The 11678-nt window shown below is 35.4% G+C and overlaps 1 protein-coding gene and 1 pseudogene across 3 annotated transcripts in view; both read left to right on the top strand.

Annotated features, from left to right (window-relative positions):
- Positions 1-2924, top strand: part of LOC107667718 (vezatin-like) — a 26464-nt gene extending 23540 nt beyond the window's left edge. For all 3 annotated transcript variants that reach the window (XM_016459443.1, XM_016459441.1, XM_016459442.1), the window contains one exon: positions 1999-2924. In XM_016459443.1, coding sequence (XP_016314929.1) covers positions 1999-2513 — 515 coding nt within the window. In that variant the 3' untranslated portion in view covers positions 2514-2924. The remainder of the gene's footprint in view (positions 1-1998) is intronic.
- A 3413-nt stretch (positions 2925-6337) lies between these two features.
- Positions 6338-11678, top strand: part of LOC107667717 (methionine aminopeptidase 2-like) — an 11562-nt pseudogene continuing 6221 nt past the window's right edge.

The following is an 11678-nucleotide window of genomic DNA, read 5'->3' as shown; positions in this document are numbered from 1 at the left end:
TGCGTGAACATTTGGGCGGTGTTATGCAAATCTTCCCACACAGTGACGTAGACATGTGGGGGCGTGTTTAAACTAGGCGTTTTAGGAGGTAACTTCAAAAACTTAACTTTTGTAAAGAATATCTCTTTGGATTTGAGACTTTAGTCTTTGAAGAACTTTACAGATCTTCTTTATGGACCAAGAGTTTGTAACACTCTAAAGAGAAAGGAAAAATTGAAATCGTATCATAAATAGACCCCTTTAAATAGTTGAGATGTGTATATTTTGCTTGAAAAGTAATGCTAACTAGATAATGCTAATCAGCTAAGCAAATCCGTTCAGGCTAAACTGGTTTTTACAGCAGAAATACATATACTTCTCAATGTTTTCAACAGTTATATTACTATTATTTATATACATGTGTGTGTGTATATATATATTTTGAATGAGCTTTTATTTTTATATTTTCAGCTTTAAAAAACTTTAGTAGCCCTAAAGATGAATCTAAATTTATTTATAGAAATAAATATGTCTGCTTGAAAGAATTAAGAATATGGTAAACAAGTTGCTATAAAGAATGCACAATTAGCCCATATAACATTGGTATTTCATTAAAAAGAAGACCATGTTCTTGTTCTTTATGAGAAGTGGTTTTATTTAATTTTAACATGAAGGCATGTTGTGTGTCACCACAGTTAAATCGGTGTCTATCATGATAAAACCTTAATATCAAACCTATACAATGTGTTTGGAAATTTTAGAGAAATGCTTAATAAATGCACTGTAACTAAACCCATTCGATTTTAGCTGACTAAATTTACTGTAGATTTAGTCGACTGAAATCTTATGATATCGACTAAAACTAGATTAAAACTAAAAATAATTCAGATGACTAAAATATGACTAAAACTAAATGACATTTTAGTCAAAAGACTATGACTAAAACTAAATCAAAATTTGCTGTCAAAATTGACACTGCATTACATTTGCATTTACATTTAGTCATTTAGCAGACACTTTTATCCAAAGCGACTTACAAATTTGGTCAAATAATGCAGTGGTAACCTTAAATTATTATTTTAAGATTTAACATTTGTAGATGGTCTAAGACCGAAGAGTTGTAAAAATTCTGAAAATCTTTTAGAGCTCATAATTCGTTAAAAAACATATTACACATTAATGAATAAATCTGCATATATAAAATTATTTAATTTACAAGTGTCATGTTTGTGATTTTTTTTTTTTGTATTCATGTAAGCTATAGCTTCTGACCTTTAAATCAAAACACACTCATGATTTTATGACATTAATACTGATTTATTTATTCAGAAACACAAGTTTCTTAGTGATATGTGTACTTCACTTTCATTTTGTTACAAGTAGGCCAACAGCGCCCCCCTATGTAAATATAACACCTTACCGAACAGGCATTAGGACCAGGGGGAGGCTGCTGCTGCCTGCTGCACTTTGCAAACCAAAGGCATCATCTTGTATATGCATTCTCAAATTAAATGCAGCGATCCAAAACAGTGAATCTAATCATCATTCAGGCAAAAGTTTGCTTCAAGAATGACCACACTGCTGACGTGATCTAAGCGCTAGCACACCCTGAGCGCGTGTGAGTTAATCCTCTTATCGGCAAGTCTGCATAATGTTTAATATCGGGCCGATGCCGATATTTGCATTTTAAGCCGTTATCGGCCGATTTTGATATAGGTCCGATAAAATCGTGCATCCTTATTTAAATTAATTTTTTTTTTATTTTTAAGTCATCATTTATATTTTATTTGGTTTCAGCTTCATTTCAATGATCTAAAACGTTAGTTAGTTTGCTTAGTTTGATTAATTATATTTAGAATAAACTTGAGTTAGCATAGCTTCTGTTTGTTTTTAGCTTTTGTTGCAAACTTACTTTAATCATATAGATAGACTAACTTTTTTTTAAATCTACAGTCAAGTTTTAAACTACTTGTAGGTTAAAAAAAAATGCTTTTGTCGTTGTCTTTTTTGTCATTCTAGCTGCCCTGGCTCCATTTGCTAAGGACACATCAAAAACGGACACAGACTCTTTAGAACCGCATATTTCGGCAGAGTCCATGACTACCACGGACAACCATGTCTCCCAACAAGGAGAGGAGAATGAAAGTGAACAGCAGACTGAAATTCTGAGTGGGGCGGAAAGAGAGAAAGATTCTGTTACTGAATTTTGCTGTGGAGATTCTGATGTACCCGGGGCAGCTAAAGATACCAGTGAGGAGACTGTGGAGGAAACACAGCTCTTCCAATCAGACGGGCTTATAGATGATGGGCATGCTGGGACACACCCACTCACGCCCAGAGTGCCCACCCTCTCTGTGATTGACAGATTGACAGAACTGCATGGCTCAGAAGCGTTCAGTTTCAGCTCCGCCCTGGCCGCCCAGGTAGCAGCGCGCTCGCATACGTTCACACACATACAGGAATGCACCTATGGGAACTCGGAGGAGGAAGAGGAAGTGACATCACCGCAGACGAGAGAAACTGAGGAGGACTGAAACGGCAAGATATTTATTCTCATCCTTTTGGTTATATTTATTGAGCTTGATTTCAGGTCACAGACATCATTGGATGTAGCTGGTGTGTGAATCTGTTTTTGGTGCGTCTCTTTTAAAGTGCATATATTTGTGTGTGTGTGTGTGTGTGTGTGTGTGTGTTTGGGGAATTTATGTTTCATGTGACACCCCACGTCCACTCTCCTCATGACAGGCCTCAGGTACAGCCTGGCACATGCTAGTACACAAAATAACAGACCAAAACCTAAACATTCACACACACTAACACTAACTCAAACTGCAAAACTACATGCCCTTGGCCATGTCCCAGTTTTATTTACTGTAACAGAGGTCCTACACAGAACCAAAACAAGCTCTTAAATGCCTAAAAAGGGTATGTCTCACAAAGCCCAACAAGAACATGTCAGTGTCATATTTGACCCCAATTAAATTAAATTCAAAGGAAAATGAAGTCTGCTTTAGTAGACTTAAGATTTTGTGTATTGTTACATTATTTTCATGACAAGTAAGCACTTTTTTCCCCCCAAATTAGCTCATTCTTTTTACCGCAATACAAAATAAATAAAGTTGTTGTTAGTGTAATGCAGGAAATGCTGTACATTTTATGTGGCTTTAAAAAAACATTATATATAGGGTAACAAGATTCTGTCCCCTCTAATTACACTAATGGCGATTTTATTTATTTTGAATTGTGAATGAGAAATGAGAATGAAGTTATTTTTTTTTTTCACATTACGATTTTTTTTTTGCCCCATTCCACTGACTTTTTTTTTTTTTGTATATATATATATATATATATATATATATATATATATATATATATATATATATATATATATATATATATATATATATATATATATATATATATATATATATATATATATATATATATATATATACATTTTTTTTTGTATATTTTGAATTGTGGTAATGAGAATGAGATCCTGATTTTGATTCTTTTTTTTTTTTTTTTCCATTTCCACAATTCAAAATAAATAATCATCATTAGTATAATGGGGGGAATTATTACTATACTCCCCCCACCCCCCCCATTACATTAATGACAGTTTTATTTATGTTGAATTGTGGTAATATGGGGTGCACAGGTGTGCTTGCGTGACCAAAAAAAAAACCGCTCATTTGCATACTGACATGGTTGACAGCAGTTATTGCACAATCACTGTTTTAGACTGACTAACTGTAATATAAGATTACAATTTGAACTGAAAGCATAAATCTAGGCTACGTGCTGCTAGTTTCTGAGCAAAATGCAAAACAGTGCAATATTTTAATATTTTATATTACTGTTATTAACTATTATAATATTATACTATTACAGTCTTAATTGTATCAGAAATAGGCTTCCTTTTCTCTATGAAGATTTTGATTTGGGGGTGAAATATGACCCACGCATGCAATTCACCATTAATTACAACAAAAAAGGCAAACTTAAAGGGGTCATATGATGCGATTTCAATTTTTCTTTTCTCTTTGAAGTGTTACAAGCTCTTGGTGCATAAAGAAGATCTGTAAAGTTGCAAAAACTAAAGTCTCAAATCCAAAGAGATATTCTTTATAAAAGTTCAGAGTCAGCCACGCCTACCTAAAACGGCTCGTTCTAACACGCCCCCACATATCTACATCGCTGTGTGGGAAGATTTGCATAACGCCGCCCAAATGTTCACGCAAAGAAAGAAGGCGTAACTTTGATTCTCGCTGTAGTATTGTTGCCGCCGCCATGTCGTGGAGTCGCTGTGTGTTTCGTTATGAAAGCGAAACTACTTTGTTTGGTGTTTCAAAAGAGGACACAACTAGAAATCAGTGGTTAAGTTGTATTTACAACACTGTTCCAGAACAGTTCAACCCAAATATTCAGATGTGTGCTGCGCATTTTATGGAGGATGAGGACTGTTTCCTGTGAGAGTAGCCTACAATGCCGGTGTCTGTTTCTATAAAGTGCGGCAATTCCAACTTTGCAAGGACAGTCTGGCGCTTCTGACTCACAGCCTGTAAGTAAGTTCATATTTAAAGAATTTGCCACTGACGATTCAAACGCGAGTTTTGAGTAGCGCTTGTTGTTTGTCGTTTCTCCGATCACAAATGCAGACATGGTTTTATGTTTACGCAGCACGATACGCAACACAACGCGTAAAAAGACAGTATAAGTCATTATAATCCGTAATTATGTCCCCACTGGATGCAACAAATGCCTCGTTTATAATGGGTTTTAATGTTTTTGTCTCGTCGCTCCGGCCGGACAGGGCATCACAATATGTTGAGGGGCGTAACATTTCCATCACACGCTTGAGGTATTCGGCCAATCACAACGCACTGGATAGCTGGCCAATCAGAGCACACCTCGCTTTTCAGAACGATGAGCTTTGTAAAATTCAGAAAGGCGGGGCATAGAGGAGAAACAATAATGTAAAGTATGTGGAAAATAATGTGTTTTTTGAACCTTAAACCGCATAAACACATTTCATTACACCAAATACAAAAAATAATGTTATTTTTAGCAGCATCATATGACCCATTTAATACTCGCGTCCTACTGGATTGCAGCTGGTATGTTGTCCTAAAAAAAGACAGCATCTCTCCTGCAGTGAAGCCTCCATTTTTTATGTTTTTGCGAGGTCGATCTTTGTGGAAATAAATAGCTGTCCTGATTTCATTTCTGCATCAAACTTTGACAGTTTCTTTTCAGACGCAGCTGGAGTTTCACCACTGTAACAAGGTTACTGCTTCAAAGTAATTTCAACTAACTTTTAAAACATACTTGTTACCAGTTTCAGGCTTTCAAACTGCCTGAAATTGACATTGTGATTTTTGCATAAAACCACAAATTATCAGGTCCTTATTAAAGTAAAAAAAATACAGATTTTAAGATTTTCTCAAATAATCCTCAAGGCTGCCTCGGCCTTTCACACAAAACCCAGTTTTAAACTTAAACCCTCTTAACTTAACACTGTGGAAAAGGTGTTACCAAGCTAGAGTTTAACTTGCCTTAATCAATGTTCCCATGTAAGGACTTTTGCACTTTACAACTACAATTAAATGTTACAATGAGACTTAGAATGTTAATGACAATGTTGATAAAACCAGAGAGCAAAATCCTAGATATAACGATGTTTGTGTGTGAATCGTATGTTGTTTTTATGTCTAACATTCTCAATTAATTTTCCCCCCATGCATATGCACGACTCTCAAACAATTGTCTTGGCCATGGCAGAGACTCTTTATGTGTATGTCCTCACTGGACACCAGTTTTGCCTTTTCTAAAGGTTCAAGTTTTTCCTCAGTACAAAAATGGCAATCTTGCATTTCATTTGTGAAATAAAGTACGTGTACATATGTGTTTGTCTTTTGAATCAATGCTCTCTTACCACTGTACCACTAGGAAACTCATGCCATTAAAGGAAAGTTTCTGCCATCTACTGGACAATATAATAATTATAACTACAACAGTAATAATTTTTTTATTTTTATTTTAAATATATAATATAAATTATTTATGATATATAATAAACAAAATTAATATTTTTATTAAATAATAAATATGAGCCGTGTGGGACACTATTTATGATGGATGGATGGCTTTATTGGACTTCTTTTGGACTATTGAAAAATAACACCCATTCACTGCCATTATAAAGCTTGGAAGAGCCAGGACATTTTTAAATATAACTCCGATTGGATTCGTCTGAAAGATGAGAGTAATATACACCACCTAGGATGCCTTGAGGGTGAGTAAATCATGGGGTAATTTTCATTTTTGGGTGAACGATACCTTTAATATTCCGCTCGCTACGTTACAAACCCTACTGGAAGGCTTGATTTATGAATATTCATTATATAAAGTGACGTTTGCCCATTGGTCTTATCTGATTGGCTAAGAAGCCGAACGAACTAGTCAGCTGGCCAATTAATCAATGTTATAGCGAAAGCATGTTCATGAATATTAATTAGATTACTTTTCAGGACGCACTAAACAGCAGCGTCCGTCTGCGTGATCTAATTTGCATTCATGAGGTTATTCTTCGCCATAGTAGGATGCTTGTAATTTCGCATTCCGCGCGCGTCATGCCCTCAGCTGATTCGGCAGCTTTTCTCAGCTCCTCCCACAATGCATCGGTCCCTCACTCGCGTCCGCAATCATGGAGGCGAACGGGACCGAGCAGCTGCCGGTAGAGCCAGGCATGGACACGCTGATCCTTAACGGGGACGCGGCCGAACGAGAAGAAGCCGATCCCGGCAAGAAGAAGAAAAGCAAGTCCTCCGCTTCCGGTTAGTGTCTCATTCATAGTAGTGAGTACTGAGGCCCCAGTATAACACTGCTGCTTTAAATACTCAGCTGTGAACTCTGCCTAATGTCTCAGATCAACCCAAGACAGGACTGCATCTGTCCTATATTTGTCTACGTTTTTGACAAATTTTTGTCAGGCATTAATAAGAGCAACTGAGAAAAAGTTTTTCCAACCTTTGGAATTTTATTTGAGATGTTTTGGGGGGAAAGACTTCAATTAAATGTGTACATAATATATGTAAAACATATAAAATCAATAGATAATATTATAATTGATTCGATAATTTTTTTCATAATTATTTGATGTATTATTTTGTTTTCATTTTAAGAAGTTTTGAGGTCATAAAGAAAATATTTGAAAAGTACTTATATATATATATGCAATTTGTGTTATACTTTTACATTATTTATTGTTTGTATTTATTTATTGTTTAGGTACAGGCTGCAATACATAGTCTATTTTGATATCCTAAAGAAATGCTTCTAATATATTTTCCATTTATATAAAATATATGTTGTATATACTTTATACTTATAACATTTATAATAAATGTTTCATTTATTATATAAATATGTATTTTTGTATTTTATTTTCCATTTTTTTCTTCTTTTAGAAGAATATAAATTACATATGGGCTATTTTGAGATCCTATAGAAAATCCTTTTAAAATACTTTTATGTTTATATAAAGTTATAAAATACTTAACATTTTTATATTCCGATTTTATTAACATACATTTTTTTTATATTTATATAAACAAATATTTTTATTATTTATTATGTGTATTATTATTACTTGTTAATGTAGCTTCCTAGATTTCTAGTATAATATTTTTATTTTAATTCATAATTAATCATAATACTATATTATGATAATTAAAACCCTTTAACTGTCGCCTGTCCCCTCTGTGGGACGCCTAAGTTTACTTCACTATATTACAATTAAATCCTAATCTAATCATTACAAACTATATATCGTTGGAAAGGTCTAAGACTCCTAAATAGATATTTTACCAATGTTTTTGTTAAAAATGATTTAGGAAAAGTCATTTTTGACAAGAGTGCACCTCAAAAATCTACATCATAACAGGAGTTCTGACCTTTGTCAAAAAAAGTCTTCTTCATTGCCTTTTTCTCTATCACACTTTAGAAATCATCAGAAATTATATATCAATTGAAAACTTTAAATCTCAAAATTCATCCTTTGAAACCCATTTTAAAATCAAACATTGCATTAGAATGAAAATGGTACATCAATATCATGTTACAAAATGTTTTTGTTCATGAATTATACAAATTTATGTTTGGATCATGCACTTTCACGTCTATGTTCAAAAATGTGAGTGACAGTTAAGGGGTTAACTAATACTATGCTGAAAAATGCTGTTTTTGTTGGTGGTCCACAAAGTTTTGAGCCCAAAACGCAACCCAAGTAGACCGCTCACTACGTTTTTAACCTAAAACATCCCAAAAAATTTCTAGGTAGGCAGCTCACATAAATGCCACCTAGTTAGGCAGTGAGACATAAATAAATACTTGTATATTGTAATTGTATAGACGAGTTTGCAAGCAGCCTGGCAGAAGTGTGTTTGCCACTTTAATATTGCTATTAAAGGTATTGCCTTACTTTTGAGAAGCAATCTGACTTGCGTAATATCATTATTCATTTAGGTTATGTAAAATTCTGCTATTTTACAATATGTACTGCTTTGTGCACTTGCATCATCAGGTCTAATGTGGTGCCCTGCCAAGGTTATATGATTCTGCAGATTGTTTCTTTGCTGTCACATAGATCCAGTATATGAGATGAAGTTGTGGACAGCTTCCAAACTGACTCACTTCCTTGTCTCTCTCTCTCTCTCACACACACACACACACACACAGACAGTGTTGGAGACAGCAGCTTCTGATGCATCTGGCACACTTAGCACTTACTTTGCTTATGGGCTTGTTCACCTGTGTGTGTGACTTTGCAGCAGGGAGAGGATGGCGAGGTGGAGGTGGAGGTGAGGAAAAAAACAGAACAGCAGAACCTGGATGAGAAAGATGGAGAAGAAGGTATTCAGCTTTCAAATGCATGCTTCTAGTTCTTATACTCTACATTTTTATAGCAGAAATGATCTTAACATCACTGTTTTCCTATAATGCTTCAGCGTTCTCATGCAACCGATTACATTTCCTTCACGTTTGTTTTGTATGGCTCATTGTGAATATTGTCACCTATCACTTGTGTCTCAGATGGTGAGGAAGCTGATAGCGTCTCTGGAAAAAAGAAGAAACAGAAGACAAAGAAGAAGAAAGGCTGTAAGTTTCTTTTCTCATATCCTTGTACATTTTGTTCCCTGCAGGACCAGAGTCAGAGCAGTGCTGATTGGTTGCCAAAATGCCCTTGCTCTTTGCTGATTGGACAAGATGTTAGATAATGACCGCTGAAGAGAAATGAGTAGTAATCAGTAATCTGTGAGAACGGGAGCGTGTCAGTGCAGCACCTTTGAGTGTGTGACAGTATGGGGACCTCTGTGCGATTAGGTGAAGTGTGTGTGTGTGTGTGCTGATGTTGAAGGGAGCAGGGGGCACGTTTGACTGCCAATGGAGCAGACTGGCGTAACGCCAAATCGCTGTGCCTCTGGGAAAATCCTGCAGTGCAGACTTTATTTCAAAGGAGGATTTTGAGCAGGTCATAACATAAAACGTTCAAGTCAACGTGAAAAACAGATGTTATCAGTTAATTTTTCCACAGACTTTCACTGTAATATTATAGCTAACGGGTTGTCTTATGGTAAAATATCTTCTCTGAAAAATGAGAGAACATGTATTCACACTTATTTTCAACCCTGATCAAACACACCAGTCTGTGATCATCAAATGTGACCCTGGAGCACAAAAACAGTTTTAAGTCGCTGGGGTATATTGGTAGCAATAGCCAAAAATACATTGTATGGGTCAAAATTATTGATTTTTCTTTTATGCCAAAAATCATTAGAATATTAAGTAAAGATCATGTTCCATGAAGATATTTTGTACATTTCCTACTGTAAATATATCAAAACTTAATTTTTGATTAGTAATATGCATTGCTAAGAACTTAATTTGGACAACTTTAAAGACGATTTTCTCAATATTTAGATTTTTTTGCACCCTCAGATTCCAGATTTTCAAATAGTTGTATCTCAGCCAAATATTGTTTGCTATCCTAACAAACCATACATCAATGGAAAGCTTATTTATTCAGCTTTCAGATTATGTAATTTTGAAAAACTGACCCTTATGACTGGTTTTGTGGTCCAGGGTCACGTATGCTTCTGAAGCTCTTAATTCACTGGTTCAGTTGTGTTTGATTAGGGTTGGAGCTGAACTTTGCAGGAAGTTATATCTCCAGGAACAGGATTGGGCACCCCTGATTTGGGGATTTTAATTTACAGTATGAAAAATAATTAATTTTTCAATTGACTAAAGATCACATTTAACAGTGGATTATTAATGTAACTTTGAGTGTTTTTTTTTAAGTGGCAAAGGTAACCTAAAAACTAAAAATGGAGGCGGAATGAACACAATAAATATCTAATATCAGCTGATACTGATAGAAAAAAAAATCTGTTAATAAAAAAAATCTGACCAATATGTCATTTTATGTGTTATAGGTAACTCACGACTTGTGAGTAATGTTCACTTTCATTTTAAACATTCATTCTAATGCACTGCTTTTCCATTTCTTTTAATGAAAACATGCAGTAGATGGACATCTGTGAGTGCTGCATTAGTGTGTTTTTCAGCGTCTCATGCATAGGTGCTGTGTGTGTGTGTGTGTGTGTGTGAGAATGGCTTCGTAGGAACATTTGAAATGATGGCCACATGCTTTCCAAACAGAAAGCTTCCTTAACATAGTATGGAAAAGAGCAGCGTGAACATTCTGCAAAATATTTTCTTTTTAGTTCCACAAATAAAATTCAAACAGTTTAACCACAAAATGAGAGTGAACTATCCCTTTAAATGCATTTGCAGATGAAGATGTTGTTTTCACATTGATATCTACCATCTCTCCTCTAGCCAAAACCCAAACAGACCCTCCATCCATCCCCATCTGTGATCTGTACCCTAGTGGTGTGTTTCCCGTGGGTCAGGAGTGTGAATACCCTCCGTCACAGGATGGGTACGAATGTTTTGTCTTTTCTCAATGTGAATGCACTCTTTAACACCCTCAGGTCACCTTGTTCTTCTACAGAGCGCTCTACCTCGTATTACTCTGTGTAATATTATATCACTGAGACTACTGACATAGAGATCACTCATGTTCCCTCGCACCTAAAGTACTCCAAAAATAGTTGTGTGAGGAACAGCTCATAAACTTAAACTTCCTCACATCATCTTGTCTCTTCCTGGAGTCCTGCGGCGGTCTTCGAAGGCATTTATGGCCTATAAATTTATGATCTTGACCTGACTTTGTCTTAACTTAAACCATAATCATCCAGTCATTTTTTTTTATACCCCATATGAGACTTTATTAGGCTTTTCTAATCCTTAAAAGTCCATAATGGCTTGAAGAAACATTTACAGGTCCATCTCTAATAGTGTATATCTTGTGATGGTTAGTCTCAAGGTAAATAAATGTTCTTGCAACATCATAAAGTGTTTTTGGACCTTTCAGGCGTAGCGCCGCTTGGAGAATGAGCAATGATGAGAAGCAAGTGTTGGATAAAGCCAATGAAGAGATGTGGAATGACTTCCGGCAGGCGGCTGAAGCCCATCGGCAAGTGCGGCAATATGTGAGGAGCTGGATCAAACCTGGAATGACTATGATTGACATCTGGTGAGTCCATTATGATGTTGATATCTGTAAACCT

The sequence above is a fragment of the Sinocyclocheilus anshuiensis genome, unplaced genomic scaffold, assembly GCF_001515605.1.
Source record: "Sinocyclocheilus anshuiensis isolate Anshui unplaced genomic scaffold, SAMN03320099.WGS_v1.1 scaffold2145, whole genome shotgun sequence".
Lineage (NCBI taxonomy): Eukaryota > Metazoa > Chordata > Actinopteri > Cypriniformes > Cyprinidae > Sinocyclocheilus > Sinocyclocheilus anshuiensis.
The sequence above is the reverse complement of the archived record's forward strand: the minus strand, read 5'-3'. Positions and strand labels throughout refer to the sequence as shown.